The 16,677-nt window shown below is 37.8% G+C and overlaps 1 protein-coding gene across 2 annotated transcripts in view; it reads left to right on the top strand.

The window, feature by feature from the left end:
• Nucleotides 1–14,690, top strand: part of YAF2 (YY1 associated factor 2) — a 31,222-nt gene extending 16,532 nt beyond the window's left edge. For both annotated transcript variants that reach the window (XM_053406280.1, XM_053406279.1), the window contains exons 3-4: nt 11,153–11,305; nt 12,923–14,690. In XM_053406280.1, coding sequence (XP_053262255.1) covers nt 11,153–11,305; nt 12,923–13,160 — 391 coding nt within the window. In that variant the 3' untranslated portion in view covers nt 13,161–14,690. The remainder of the gene's footprint in view (nt 1–11,152; nt 11,306–12,922) is intronic.
• Nucleotides 14,691–16,677: the final 1,987 nt, after the last annotated feature.

Raw genomic sequence — 16,677 nt, 5'->3', positions numbered from 1 at the left:
ACTAATGTTGGCAGCTTAATGCCATTGGAGATCTGATGCATCCAAAGTTGCTCATTACAGTGGTTCTTGACATAGGATTGCCCCCAAAGCAATGTAGAGCACCTTACAGAGTTTTACACAAAAAAGGTGCCTGCCCTCAAAAAGCTTACGGTCTGAAAGACAGATCTGGCAAGGGTGGAGTGAACATATGTTACTGCTTTTAGAAGAAAGATAATATAATTATGTGTCAATATATTGTTGCATGTCATCCCAATCTCTGAGCGGTGCAAGTTCTGGGGTGTTCCAGGCACTTACCCAGGGGTTGTGTTTCCTTCAGAATGAGGTACAGTGGAGACTGCGGTGTCTTTATGATATATGGTTAATTTACACATATATACAACCTGAGCCTACAATGGAGGAGTTCACAGCATTAAGATCCCAAGGGAGTCTTGCTACTTTCAAAGCTGCAGCCTGAGATTCAAGCAGAAATCAAGCATTGCGAGAAGCCAAACTACAGGAAACCAGGCAGAGGGCCTTCTCAGTAGTGGCGCCCGCCCTGTGGAAGGCCCTCCCACCAGATGTCAAAGAGAAAAACAACTACCAGACTTTTAGAAGACATCTGAAGGCAGCCCTGTTTAGGGAAGCTTTTAATGTTTGATGCATTACTGTATTTTAATATTTTATTGGAAGCCGCCCAGAGTGGCTGGGGAAGCCCAGCCAGATGGGTGGGGTATAAATAAATCATCATCATCATCATCATCATCATCATCATCTCTCTCTCTCCCTCTTTCTCTCTCTCGTTTCCCAGACTATTGCTTCTAGCTTCTATCTCACATAATTCAACTTTCCATTCTACCCTTTGTCTTTCTGTCAGCAAGTTGGGGGAGACGGGCCAACCCATTTATTGTCTGGCACGAAGCCACTTCCTTTGTTACTTTAATGGCCCATTATTTCACCAGGAAGTTAGCCTCGCTATCCAAGGAATTTGAATCCTAGGTTAGATTTTAACACTTGCTGGGCCCAGGAATTAGAAGGGTTTCAGCATGCAGCCTACCCCCCCCCCAACTCACAACACTTTAATAATCAGGGAATAATGTCCCTATGGGAAATGTGATTATGCTGAAATAAAGCGCAGAAGCAGTCACTGATGCGCTGGAGTCATCTGGCAAAGTTGTTGAGTTTGAGCCTGGTAAATTGAAAAGGCAATTAGTTAGCCAAGTGATGGAATATGATATTCATTAGTATGAAATCATCTTTTTAAATAGGAGGGCTTCTGTGGCATTTCTCTTCCCTGCAAATGACAGAGGTTAGGTTGAACAGAAACAAATAACAAGCCTAAGTTGCTGTGAGCATTTTGACTTTCCACATGGACTTGATGCTGACATGCAACTTATGAATGCCTAGTAAAGTGTGAGATGCACAGAATCTTGCTTTGGAGGCATTTATTTGTAGATGGCTTGGCTATCAATGAATTTTCACATCTTACATTGGTCATCTTAAAATTGAACACAGTTCATTTCCCAGAAAACATTTTTTTGACAGTTTCCAATAAGCACTACCGTAAGTTTGACACTTGCCCATAAAATAATTGCTCTTTATGTATATTGATGCAAATGGAAAAATCCTGATTCCCACTTTTAGAGAAAACACCTAAGTTATAAATTCTTCAGGTTGTAAAATTGTTACATTGGTCACAGCTTTTGAAACACAATAAAAATAAAGCATTTAATTTGTGGCATACTTTTTGCTTATTTTTGTAGGGATGATCAAGGCAGTTAACAAAAAGTTTAATGTTAGTTGGAGCTCAGTAATATTAGCTAAAATACAAAATAGGTAAAGAAGCTTACCAATGTTACATTGGTCACTACAGAATTACTCAACTTTAGGATTCTAATGCACTGTTAAATGTCAATCTTTTTCTTTTAGTTAATCATTGGTGAAATTATTTTTCTGGAATATTCAAATAACAAATATACATGGTATATTACATATGCTACAGATGTTTTTATCTTACAGTTTTGATGTTAGATCTTTAATGCGGCTAAATTTTGGAAATATAAATGAAAGTCTTTTTTGTCTCACACTTCAGAAAGTCATTTCTTTTATTTGAAAGAAAAGTAAAATGGAGCTAGGGAGCTGTGAATAAGGAGCTAAAAACTAGTTTCTGGGTACCATTTAGAAGACAATAAAAGGATGTTTGATGCTGTATTTTCACACTGCTTGCTTTTAACACTAACAGGAGTTACTGCTCATGTAACTTGCTTTTGGCTGCAATCCAAAGAAAGGAAAGAGCTGTGTGTCTTACCAGAGTCTTGTTTGCTGTTTTTGCTGCAGCAAGAGACAGCCAAAGTAACAAGTAGGTTTTAAACCTAAACTGGCAATTTAAGTTTAGGGTATTGGTTTAACTGTTTCTGCTATCTTGTGTATACTGTTTAGAGTTAAGATACCATTTGGTTAATTGTTTTATGTCCTCAATATAATCATTCTAGTTCAGACTCTGTATACACAAAACTAGAATGAAAGGAACTGTAACACCAGTCAGTAGATGCAGGATCCTGAGTTGGTTCTGTGTTCTGGCATTGCTCTATTGATTCTCATGTTGGCCAGGTGGTTTTAGCTGGCTTGTTAAAGAAGTCATAATCATGTATCAGTTTTCTTTCAGGACCATATGGTGAGTCACCATGTGATGAAACTAGTTATATCACAATCTGGATGACTGATAACCTGAGTCTACCTGCTGCCTTCCTTCCGGATAGGAGTTAAAACAGCACTAGCTAAACTGATGAACCACATTCTTAATCACACCAGTTTCATAGGCAGACCACACAAGCCCTAAACCTGGGCGTAGCCAACCTTTTTGGATCAGTGGGCGCATCTTGAAGTTTGATAGAGTGCTGTGGGGTGACAGTCACGAAAAAAGCTGCTGGGTGTTTGTGATAACACAAAATGGTTGATAAGGGGAGTGTGGCATAACACAAACTTAGAGAGAAAGATGGCCCAAACCATCTTATGCGTACCATGGGAAGTGAGCTATGTGTTACTGTTTCTGATTGTAGAGATAACACAATATTGTTATAAAATAACACAAACACACACACACTCACACTCTGATGGTGATGCTGCCTAATAGCAACAGCGAGTGTTCCTCAGAATCAGAGAAAATACAAAGGTGGCCACACCATGCTCACACTCACTTCACAGAAATTGCTTGAAAGGTCATGACCGTCTTGCCCCATAACTTTCTTCCTAAGCAGGCTAGAGATCTACCTTTTAAAAAAAATCAGGAAGTCGGGGGCACCTGCTTAGGGACAACAATGAAAGCCTTTGGGGGCCGGGTTGGTGAACTGTGCCCTAGATTTTCCCAGGAATGAAAATTGAACTCTGATTTTAGGGTGCAATCAGACCTTACCACATGCAGGAAGTATCAGCTATCTTGCAAATAAATGAATAAGTATTGTTAGTAATGCAAAGAAAGGGAGCAGGGGGAGAGAAATTAACTACAAATACAAGGAAAGACTGGCCTAAAAGCAGAAACATCCACACACACAATATACTTTGTAAGATTTTGTAAGCCACCACATCTGAAATTCCCACTTTAGGAAACTAAAGGCTAGGGTAACAAGGTAAAAAAATGGCATGCCTTCATCCCTGGAAATAGGGATAGGCATTATATAATAATTTGAAGGGGTCATAGGCACAGTTCTAGTTGAAGGGTGTGCTTCTTGAGTTTCTAACCCACTTATATCATGTAAATTGGGAGGTTCCTGGGCTTTTTCCTCAGAAGGCAAGAAAATAGGACAGTGCTGCACTTTATAGCCCTCTTTCAGATGTGCTATTATTTATTATCCTTCTAGTGGCCCTGTGCTGAATTAGTCTCCTCTACAGGATCTCTGCTGATAGTCTCTTAGATTGTGTAATAGCATGGCATTAACTAGGTGTTGCTGTGTTTTTATGCCCCATAGGCATTACAGGCTACTAAACAACTCAGCTGCTGAATGCATATACAGAGGTACCTCGGGTTACATATGCTTCAGGTTACATATGCTTTAGGTTACAGACTCCGCTAACCCAGAAATAGTACCTCGGGTTAAGAACTTTGCTTCAGGATGAGAACAGAAATCGTGCTTCAGTGGCGCGGCGGCAGCAGGAGACCCATTAGCTAAAGTGGTGCTTCAGGTTAAGAACAGATTCAGGTTAAGAACGGGCCTCCGGAATGAATTAGGTACCGTAGTTTTCGCTTCATTACACGCATTTTTTTCCTCCTAGAAAGTAAGGGGAAATGTCTGTGCGTGTTACGGAGTGAATGCTTCCCTCCTCCGTGGTTTCCAGCAGGAGAAGAGCCGCTGAATGGGGAGGAGAGAGGGACAGAGTGCCTGCTTCTTTAAAGGAGCAAAGCGGGAGGGGAGAGGAACCGCTTACACGAGTGTAAACGGCTCCTGTCAGGTAGGCTCCTTTAAAGCAAGCAGGCTCTCTGTCCCTCCAGCAAAGTTTTTCAGCTCGCTAAGGGGGGGGGGAGAGAAGCAGAGCTTGCTCCACGCGTGCTCCTTGTCCCTTGAGTGTTTTTCCTTCCCTCCCCACTTAAAAAGTGGTTACAAAGTACAGATCCACATGGATCCTCAGGATTTTTGCACTGGGTCACCCCAAATTCACCATCAGATCACATAGCATGTCCATGGCTACAGTTTGCACCAAAAAAATCACGCACCCACTGTTGCCTGGGGCCGCAGTGGTGCAAAAACGTGGTTACAAACATGGATCCACATGGATCCTCAGGATTTTTGCATTGAGCTACCCCAAACTCACCATCAGATCACATGTCTGTGGCCACTGCATGAACCACAAAAATCATACATCCACTGTTTTGTGTAGAATATTTTTTTTCTTGTTTTCCTCCTCTAAAAACTACATGCGTGTTATGGTCGGGTGCGTGTTATCGAACGAAAAATACGGTACTTAACCCGAGCTACCATTGTAGCCAGCTAGTATTCATTGTTTTGAAAAATAAAGAGTTAGTTACAGATTTCCAGAATATTGCAGTTAAAGTCTACATTATTTGTGTTATTCTGCAATGAGGCTTCCAGGAAGATACTCAGAATTTAAGACTTGAGGAATATAGAACGGAAATTGCTCTACATTTTCAAAGTGTTCAGCAATAAAAAGTGGATTATGTTTTAGGACTTAGAAGATATCAGAACAAAGTTCTAAATAGAACTTGCGTTTTCTGTGCAAGTTGCCAAGAAATAATCCTGTGCACTAGCTTCTAAATTGGTTATTTTATTTTAACACCCTACAGCTGTATTCAGTTGTTACCTAACACTTACACCAAGTAATTCAGATCACAAATACAAACCTCTTGCTAGCTCTTACTATGTTTTCTTTTCCTTAACTGTCTTTTGCTATTCTGTGTTTTTCCTAGCAGCTTAGTCGTTTTTCTCATTCTTTTAATTTATGCTAAGAACAGCCGAAATGACTGTTAGCAATTAAATTGACCAGGCATATTCCGTGTGTATGTGTGTGTCTGTTAGTCTGTCCTAGGGCAATGTTCCCTGAGTGAGGCAGAGGAAGTAACTGAATCTCATTTCCACTGGTGTGCTTCCTATACATATCACCACTCTTGTTTTTGACCAAGGTCATGCTGCTGTACTTTTACAAGGTAATGGAGTACAAGATAGTGCCTCATTTTATAATGTGGGTTCATTTAGACAAACTTACTGAACATTAGAGTGAGAAATAAAACACATTATTAAAACTTTGCAAGCTGCAGCTCTTGCTAGTGATAACTACAATAAACCTGTAATAATGAGAATGTATCCTAACTGCTTTCCTGGGAAATAGAGTAAATCAAGGACATAGCTTGTTTTTCAAACTGTTTTAAAGTGGAGCTTTAAACAAGGGACTCTCTGGGCCAGGGATCAAAGGTGACATGTACCGGTATGTCATTTGCTTTTCAGCCAACTTCGAATCTGGTTATCCAGGTGCTTAAGCCCACTTTTAAAATTACAAGAAAAATGTCTGTAGATATAAATCTGATTAATAAAATGATTTTAAAAAGAAACTAAAATCCAGTGGTTGTGCACGCAAAGCCTGTCCATTGCCAATAAGCAGTATTCTAGAATCTGTACTGGCAAGCACCACTGAGCAGTAGTACAGAAAGCCGTATACATCCTGCTATAGTCGTTCAGTGCAGTAGGCATTGGCAATGAATGTGAACTTTAATCAGTTTGCACTGGTTGTCAGAAGCAGATGCACTGTGGAAACGCCAGCTCTGTCTAGCCTTCTCTTTTTCCCACCATAGGTGCCTGCAAATATCTGCTAGTAACCTAGACCATTTCTCCTCTGGTTGGTTTCAGTGGTGGAAATTGCATAATACAGTCCATACATATTTCCACACATCTTCACAGCAACTTGTGCAAAGTAGCTAATTTCAATAATAATGATTCTTATAATCTTTAAATACAGTGGTACCTCAGGTTAAGTACTTACCGTAATTCGTTCCAGAGGTCCGTTCTTAACCTAAAACTGTTCTTAACCTGAAGCACCACTTTAGCTTGTGGGGCCTCCTGCTGCCGCCGCGCCGCAGGAGCATGATTTCTGTTCTCATCCTGAAGCAAAGTTCTTAACCTGAAGCACTATTTCTGGGTTAGTGGAGTCTGTAACCTGAAGCATATGTAACCTGAGGTACCACTGTATAATTAAGTTTCCTTACGACTAATGAAATGAACTTAGTCCCACATGTTTGGCTAAGAACTGACATATAGCAATTTTTAGCATGCCAATAAAAATATCAGAAAGTAGTCTACATAGTGCCAAAAACAAATAAATAGATAAATGGCAAAGCGGCTTTCAGAAATTAGAACTGGCTTTTCCATAGAAATTGAAATAAAATGTTTTATCTTATGCTGTCACTCGGCTGGTGGCAAGGTTTCAATCAGTTTAATAGAGAAGCAATTTTCAGCTATTTTCACTTGCAGCTTGTAGACCCCTAAGTTTTCTGCAGAGGGTGGGGGACAGAGCAGAAAGTGGTAAGGGGGATTGCTGAGAATTGCACCCTTCTCCATTCTGCTGATGGAATCCTTACCATCACCAAGGAATACAATCCATACAGTACTTGAGTAATTTTAGGCTGGGATCCAATAGACAGTTACATATATTTAGCCCTGTTTAGATATGTGAGTTTAAGCCTTCAGACTACAGGTTTATAGCCTTATGTAAAACCATCTCTAAACTCGTAAGTAGATTACAAAAATAGAACATACAGCAATGAAGCAGTATAATAAAAACAGATACAACATAAAAATCAGTATCATTAAAACTAAATTTGGAAAAAAATCAGTAATAAAGGTCCAGTCTCATGGGTGAGGAAGTCTGATGTTTATTAGTTACAGTCATATGCAGAATCAACTTTAATTAAATGTCAGTAGATACAAGGTGTAGTCTAGCAAGGAATACTTACAAGCCCTATGCTATTCACTTCAGTGGATCTTGCCCAGGGATGACATGTGACCTGTTACCTCCATAATATTACCATTACTGTATTCGTTTATGCCTGGTGTATTTAATGAATTGACAATCTCTTTTGATCGCATATGAATTTTCTAGCCTCAGATTTTTTCCAAATAGTTATTAATTATTGGAGCTTGCAGAAGAATAGTGGGTGATTGTGGTTCTTCATGCGAATTAATTTGAGGGTGGAAGGGCTTTTTTATTTTTTTTTTGCAAGGGTCACTTAGCAGTAACATCTTATGCTCTATTAATAGATTCAGTTTGTATTCCATTGTTTAGAAAATTAAACTTGTGTTCAATTTTCGCTTTAAATTGATCTTAACCCTGTAAATCATTTCCCCAAAACCTTTTATATTGATGATTTACAATGAATTGAAAAAATGTTTAAAATAACTTTTGTTAAAAAACCAGAAGAATTTTTAATAGGTATTACAGGAATGAATATACCGAAAGAATACAATAATTTGTTCATGTATGCAACAACGGTTCCACGGATATTGTTAGCCCAACACTGGAAAGAAGATCAAGTCCCTACTAAAGAAGATTGGCAACTTAAATAAATGGAATATGCCAAAATGGCTAAATTAACTGGAAGACTTAGATATCAAGACGACAACAAATATAAAAAAGAATGGAAAATGTTTATTGCATATTTACAAAAGCATTGTAAGGAAGTTAATACAGTAGCAGGTTTTTTAAAAAAATACTTGTAATATTAAGGAGAATGTTTAAATTTGGAAACTATTAAAGATAAGAAAATTATTGACATGTTTAGATTAAGATAATACAAAAGAACCAGGGGAGGGAGTGGGGGGAAGTTGAGGGATCTAAGTAATCCCAAAATTTGAATTTATTACGGTGTGAAAATGTTTTATTTCCCTTTTTTCTGTCTTTTATTATCTTCCTTTTTTGGTTTATTTTCTCTTTATATTTGTGCAATGATAATGTTTAATTGTGAAAATTAATAAAAAATATTATATAAAAAAATGGATCTTAACCCTAAGAACTTCTTTCCATGCTCCATGCTTCTTTCCATGCTCTTTCCATGCTCCACATTAACACAGTAATTTTGCCAAAATTTTGCTTCTTTGTTTTTGAATAAGATAGGTAAAGAGAGGTGTAATACAAATATTGTTCACAAGGACTATTTTGCTATCATTCAGTTATTAGTAGTTTATCCCATCATCCTTTTAGATATTTAATAAAACATTTGAGCACATACAGTTTTTTATGTTGCTATTTAGAATACATTACTATTGTACATTTGTGATAAGTATTCCTTTTATATATGCATATTGTTTGAAGTCTTTTAATTTGCTAGATAATGTTTTATTCTTTACTTTCTCCTTTACAGGAAAGCCATAGCCCAATCTTAATTCATGCTGTGGCAATACATACATTATTTAGATAGGATGAACCTAAATTTTACACTAATGTTGAGAAAAATTATATTTTGCTGGGATTGCAACAATGTTCCTCTGGTTTTCCAAGCAAACATGCTAGTTTGCTTGTTTAGGATTGGGGCAGTCTTCACGGCCTCAATGATGATTTTATTTTATTTTTTAAATTTGCCAATTGCATTATCTTGTCCAGGGCATGAATGAATTTATCACTGTTTGCCTAAAAGTGTGAACCTACAAATTAGAATACTCTTTACTTCAGTTTTGTTGGTTAGAGAATCTGTGTTAAGTAAAAGGTAAAAGACCCCTGGACGGTTAAGTTCAGTCAAAGGCGACTATGGGGTTGCGGCGCTCATCTCGCTTTCAGGACGAGGGAGCTGGTGTTTGTCCACAGACAGCTTTCCGTGTCATGTGGCCAGCATGACTAAACCACTTCTGGCACAACGGAACACTGTGACAGAAACCAGAGTGTATGGAAACACCATTTACCTTCCTGCCACAGCAGTACCTATTTATCTTGCTTTCGAACTACTAGGTTGGCAGGAGCTGAGACAGAGCAACGGGAGCTCACTCCGTTGCGGGGATTCGAACCGCCGACCTTCCGATCGGCAAGCCCAAGAGGCTCAGTGGTTTAGACCACAGTGCCACCCGCGTTAAGTAAGCTTAAATGACTAGTTTCTAAGAAATACTTCGGCAACTTTTTGTAGTTTGCTTTTTTAATTCAATGAAATTTTATGTAAAAAATTGAATTTCCAAAAAATATGTAAGACGTATCATTTGAGTTGTCTTTTAAAATAAACCTGTGATAGGTTGTATTGAAATCAGTGGAAATGACAAACTAAAATCCTTAGTGTTGTATGAAAGGTGTTGTCAGCTGGCATTTAAGCTCTTACCAATGCATGCGATTTTCAGAAATTCTCTGCAGCCTTCTGTCTTCTCTTACTCTGCTCTGAAGGGTCTCCTAACTTTCTGGAACAGATTTAGAGAAGGCTAGGGCAGGAGGGGAGTGCAGTGGGAAGCGGCGTTGCTGAAAATGCTTTCCATCCTCATCCCTCCATGAAAACTTTACTGTCAGTTGAGCAACACCATTGGATGCAAACTACTGGTTTCAGTTCAGCTATTTTGAGTAGCACTCAGTTTATACAACCCTATAGTTTTATATTACTTATTTGTTTGTGAGCTGCCCAAAGAACACCTGTTATATGGTAGCTATATAATTGCAGTTAATAAATAAGTACAACTGATATGGATAAAATACCAGTCAATTTGAGCAGTTTAAAAGTTGTCATTAACAATTTTCAGATGATTGTTTCTAGGATGTATGTATGTCATACATGGTTCCTTAGGAATTTTAAAATTAGTGTGTTCACAGCTTGCTGTACCTGAATGTTACTGAGTTGTCATTTCTGCAAATATTTTTACATATTGAAATAAAAATAATTTCCAGGTAAATCTAATAGTAGTAGACACAGTAGTAGACACCGCCATAGAAGTGGGTGGAGAAGTCTAAGATCTTTCTGCCCAGCAGGCATGCAGACTATCCCCTATCTAGTCATCAGTCAGCCATTTGATGGAAAACCCATCCTTATCTTATCTGCATGGATCAGCTGTAGAAGGGAGCTGTGTGTGCATGTATCCCGTGTGTGTGCATGAGATTGTGAAGTTGCCATATCCACTTTAGCGCACAGAGGTTTTATCAAAAAAGCCTTAGAGTTTCGCAACTGGATACCCTTCAATAAAAATCTTAAGGTCACTGATGGGATAATATTTTCTTTTTAGGAATTTTCCTGGGACTTGGGAAAGGGCCATAGCTCAGTGGATAGAATACATGCTTCAAATGCAAAGGGTCCCTGATTCAATCCCTGGGTTTTTTTGTTTTTTGTTTGGATAGGGCTGGAAACGGCTCATGCCTGAAACCTCTAGAGAGCTGTATCCTGTCTTGAAAATGCAGAGCTAAATCATGGTCTGACTGATACAACACATCTTCCTTTCTTCCTATGTGCATTATATTTTAGTCTAGTTAGACTAAAAATACTTTTGTGCCAGTGGAAGTTGTTGGGGAGGAGAGGCTTCACTGTTTCAAGAACTTCAAAGTGTATTTAGTTGTTCTTTAGAAAATGAAGCCTACATTCACAAATCTAAATAGGGTTCTGTGTGGAATGGGTGTATTGTTAACTGTGATCAATTTACAAAAAAAATATTTTCGTGCAGAAATTTACTGCATTTACTGATGCCAGGGAGTTTAATTTCTCTCATCCATTTACACACAGGAAACCTCGACCTGTCTCTCAACTGGTTGCACAACAGGTTACGCAGCAATTTGTGCCTCCTACACAATCAAAGAAAGAGAAAAAAGACAAAGTAGAAAAAGAAAAAAGTGAAAAGGAAACGACTAGCAAAAAGAACAGTCACAAGAAAACAAGGTAAACTTTGGTACTTTTTCTGTTACTTAGAGAACAAAATGAGATAATCTCTGCAAAATTCTTAGAAAAGGGTAAAGAGTCACACAATGATCCCTACCCACATAGTTGCAATGTTTACGTACTCCGCTGTTAGATTGAATCAAACCACAGGAAAGTGTATATCTTCAGAAAGGGCCTAATATATACCTGTATCTATGTTCATATGTTGCTGAGCACATCGTTCATGTATCTATATTTTTTAAAATGGCACCTGAGATCTTCAGATGAAGACCAGGATATAAATTTAATAAATAATAATAATTATTATATAGCCTGATTTCTAGAAAAATCTGGTACCAGCATTTTTACCTCCTCTCAAAATTCTGGTCATGAAAGTCTGTCTTTTAATAGTGAGAAGCATTTCAGCAAAGTGGAAAGTAAGATAGAAAGGGAACAAAATTCAGAGATTTCACCTTTTACACATTTTAATTGGCCTCAGATTGAGAAAAGGAAATTTGCAGTCAGTCAATAAAGTGTCTGAAAATTGGACAAACTATATGCACACTGCACTTGTGCACTTTAGAAAGGTTCAGATGGTGGAATGAATTTCTACTGGCAGCAGAAACCTGTATATTTTTACAGAATCTAAACTATATTTATTAGTATATGCTAATACAGTCAGATGGTTGTTATATATGTAATATAACCAGGGTCAATTGTCTTATAATATAGGGCAGCTTTGCCAGTTGATTAAACATGGTTGAACAATTACTCCCAACTATGAAACCACCCCATCCCCATGTGTTGGGCTATAAATTTCTGCTGCCCACATTATCTTCCATAAAAGTAACCATTATGATAGACACCATTACTATTTAATTAGAATTTGAAATTAGCCCATCTTATCACCCCTTCTCTGTCTATCTGAGGCCACCAAGAGAGGTCATATGAAGGGAATGAAACTCCATCCAGATGAGACATTGATCTGAGAATAGGTGTGCAGCTTGTTGGGAACAGGATTGCACTCCCCCAATTGCTGTAGCTTGAATTGCAGGTTGTGATAGTAGAGAGGAGCATTCTTTTCCAGCTAGACATAATGTACTGGCTTCAAAATTTCCTACACAATGAGGATTTTGCCACTATGGTGTTGCCATAACTCATTTGAAGCACAGTAATACACTCTATGTAAGCTGACTTTGATGAGTTCCATGGAACCTCAGCTGGTCCAGAATGCAGTGGCCAGACTCTTCTCTGGAGCTTGCCAAAGGGAGCATACAGCACCTATATGAAGTGTGGGTGTTGGTCCTTTAAATCCATAGAGGATTTTGGGGAACCCTCTGGAATAGACTTTGGGGGAATACGGGGAAAGGAAAGGGAAGTCCCACTGAGCAAGTGGAATGCCACTTGTTCAGTGTTGGATACAATCCAAGGTCTCTGGGAACTGTGTTGGGAAAAACCATCTATTATCTTGGAGAACTGCTGTCAGATTAAGTTTAAAAAATGTCATCCTAGAGTAGACCAATGATACGATTCAGAATATGGCAGCTTCTTACATATGCTTGGGCTTCAAATATAACCTTAACATAAGAGATTCAGATGATTTCTGAATGACCTCCTTGATTATTTATATTACTCTAGGCCCAGGTTGAAAAATGTGGATCGAAGTAGCGCCCAACACTTGGAAGTTACTGTTGGTGATCTGACAGTCATTATTACAGACTTTAAGGAAAAAACAAAGTCACCACCTGCTTCCAGTGCAGCTTCTGCAGATCAGCACAGCCAGAGCGGTTCTAGTTCTGACAATACAGAGAGAGGAATGTCCAGGTCGTCTTCACCGAGAGGAGAAGCCTCATCACTGAATGGAGAATCTCATTAAAGTTTATTTACTCCAGTTTCTTTAGTCTTTCCTCTCCAAACTTGCAAATGTACACAACTTCTGCCAACAGTTACCACATTTTCATGACTTGTTATCCACAGTGCACGATTTGTATGTTTACTCAAATATGATTTATGCAGTTTTATACAAAACAAGTGCAGCAGTGAAATTAAATTTCATTGCAATCTACAAAACCTTTTCAGATGACTTTTTAATCTTCATATACAAAGGTGCCATGAAAATGTGGTTTGAATGTTCTTGATGCAGTGTTACTGGTAAGTCCATTTTCACCTTTAGTTTAGTGAATTCTAACACAACTCTTGGATTCTATACTATTGGCATGTACTGAATTGAATTTTTTTATAACATAGTTCAAGCTGCCTAAATATGTATTATTTGAGAATTGTGAAACATAGTTATATGTATGCAAGTCAAAGATCAACTTAATCAACTATTGCTGCAAAAGACTTTTCGTAATGATTATCTTTAAAACACCTGCTGGTACTTGGTGTGGTTGAATAGGAAAAATGTTATTAAATAAAAAAAAAACATTTGTATGAATTTTTGCCAATGTCTGACACATTTTACTAGATTACTGTTACTGAATTATGTTGCTGGCTTCTCCAATATTTTCCTCACACATTTAGAACATTTATTGTAATGTTTACAAGGGAAAAATAAGTAAATCTGTTACAAGCATTAATTATTTAGCTTTATAACTCAAGTATAGTACTACCTTGTCCTTATACACTGGTATTCTATGTTATTGAACAGAAATTTGTTCTCAAATTATTAGGCATTTTCTGTTTTCTTTTCTTTTTAAATCTAGATTTTAATATTTAACTGCTGTTGATACATCCAAAACGTGATAATGTTCTCATTTGGCTTATTCTTTCCTTCTCCCAGACTTGCTCAGTGTTATAGTGATATATCAGTTCAGCTAGAGGCTGGGATCCAAAGAGGCTTTTACATTGCAATCCTGTACATGTCTACTCAGAAGTAAATCCCAATGAGTTCAGTGAGACTTACTTCCAGATAGTGCATATAAGATTGCAGCCTTAAGTTTATAGAAGAGTTTTAATGCAGGCTTGCAGTTTCCATTTTCTTCTCCAGCCATAGCTCATTGCACTGCAATGGATCCCTTTCCCAAAGTTCTTTGGAGCCTTGGGAGTGGGTGGTGCAGGGGACTGTAGATGAAAGGTGGTAAGCCTTGGAAGCCATTCTGTGTATGTGTGTGGATACTCCCTGTGCAGCCTTTTGGATCCAAGCCAGTGATATTAAATGTTGCACCAGAGTGAATAAATAAGCAAGTAGTGTGTATATATAACATTTGTTCCTATATCAGCCTTTTGCTTTGAAAAACAAAAATCCTTTATTAAATATTATAGAGCAAATCATAGGAAAAATGCAGTTCTTTGTTTTTGACATAGTTGTGAACATTTATGCATTTAGCAATATATAGATACAGAACAAGATTTACAGTCCCAGTCGGTATTATGTAAACTTTCCAATAAAATATTTTTATGAGTATAGGTTTTGCCATTTTGTTTACAATCAGTTAAGTGTTTTGGTGCACAAATTAATTAATAATTCTTGCATTAGAACTGTAGAATGGGAGGGGACATGGTTTGTAATTCTAAGGGTGTTTTTATTCATGACTTTGCCCATCAAATGGACATCCACTGATGACAATGTACATTCTGATTCTTTCCCACTTGTATGGCGTACTAACTATTTGGAAGTGATGCATTATAAATTGACAGTGGGCTCCTGTGCATGTCAACTTAGACATGTCCCACTGAATTCAATGGGACTTACTCCCAGGTAAGTATTTATAGGATTAAAACCCATGAGCACAATCTTGAGCATTTATACTTATCTGAGACTGTAGTCCTAAACACACTTATTAAGGAGTAAGGACCATTAGATTGAGTGGAATTTACTTTGGAGTAAACATACTTAGAATTGCACTTTACAAAGGTGAAGGTGTTTTGGCATCAGTTGTGAAAACATCCTAGCTTGTACCTCTCCAAACATGTGCTCAGGGCTCTGCATCTGCAAAAGCTTAATAGACTGATTCAACAGCAAAAACTCCCACCCCATATATTGCTTTACTTTGGGGCTTACAGCAGTAAGTGTCCTGGAAGAACAAAGTTACAAGAGGATGTCTGGCATATTTTAAGATGTAATCCTGTGCACACTTAGCTGGGAGTAAGCCCATTTCAGCTCAGTGGAAGTTACTTCTGAGAAGATATACATAGGATTAGGTTGTTAGCGTTTTTATTGTTGTTGGATCAGATTTGGTACAAAATCCATTGGAGTATTGTTACAGGGGAAACCATCATTAATTGAAAATATTTATTTTGTGAACCAATGTGAAAAATTAGATGGGATCTTTGGTAGTAAATCTAACCCCAAAATATTAAATACGTATGCTTAATATCATTTCAGCTAGAACAATGGAATTTTGTAGCCCCTGACAATTGTGATGTTTGCTGGTTTCTTGTAGTATTGTATTTTATTTCTGTTTTTAACTGCAGTACTTCTACAGGCACAATGGTACTATCTATTTTGTACAATGTTAGTTGTGAAATATAGTTAGTTGCATAAAATGAAAGTCTGATGTGATATCTAAAACTTGCATAACTCATTTCTTGGTGTTGCTGTCTTAAAATCTAATTTTAATAACAGGTTGTTGTTTTCAAATGGACTACTGCTGACATGGACTGTTGGTTAAAATACTGTGCTATGAAATAGGCATTCTCTGCTTGGGTTTTAATGGCTTTAAAGTACAGGTAAAAAATATTGGGTTTTTTAATGTGGGAGCAATGTAAACAATTCAATTCCTCCTAAATATTGGCAAAGGTGTTTTTTTTTTATACAGTCGTACCTTGGTTTTCAAACGCCCTGGAACTCGAACGTTTTGGCTCCCAAACCCAGAAGTGATTGTTCCAATTAGCAAACGTTCTTCTGGAACCCAAATGTCCAATGGGGCTTCCGCAGCTTCTGATTGGCTGTAGGAGCTTCCTTCAGTCAATCAGAAGCTGCGATTTGGTTTTTGAATGTTTTGGAAGTCGAACGGAATCCATCCAAGGAAGACTGTATATATAAATAAATTGTGTTAGATAATGTTCATGGTAAAAGGTAAAATAAGTAGTATGATAGCTACTTAAGTGTTTGAAAAAATTCTAGTTTAAACAAAATATACATTCTTTGCTGGTGAAACAGTAATTGGCATATTCAGTTATTAAGATTACATTTTCTATAGGCACACAGATGTAGGAAGCTGCCTTAGTCCTGCTAGCTCAACAATTGTCAACAATGGCTAGCAGTGGCTTTCCAGGGTTTCAGGTATATCGGCCCTACCTGGAGTTGCTGGGGATTGAGTTTATGGCCTTTTGATGTGATCATATCCTCTATCGTAGGTATTCCATAATTTCAGAAATTTCCTTTTCCACCCCACTCCTTAATCATGAATCTTACCTGAGCAACTTCATGGGTGTTACGACATTTGAAA

The sequence above is a fragment of the Podarcis raffonei genome, chromosome 10, assembly GCF_027172205.1.
Source record: "Podarcis raffonei isolate rPodRaf1 chromosome 10, rPodRaf1.pri, whole genome shotgun sequence".
NCBI lineage: Eukaryota > Metazoa > Chordata > Lepidosauria > Squamata > Lacertidae > Podarcis > Podarcis raffonei.
This window is presented reverse-complemented; position numbering and strand designations above follow the sequence as displayed.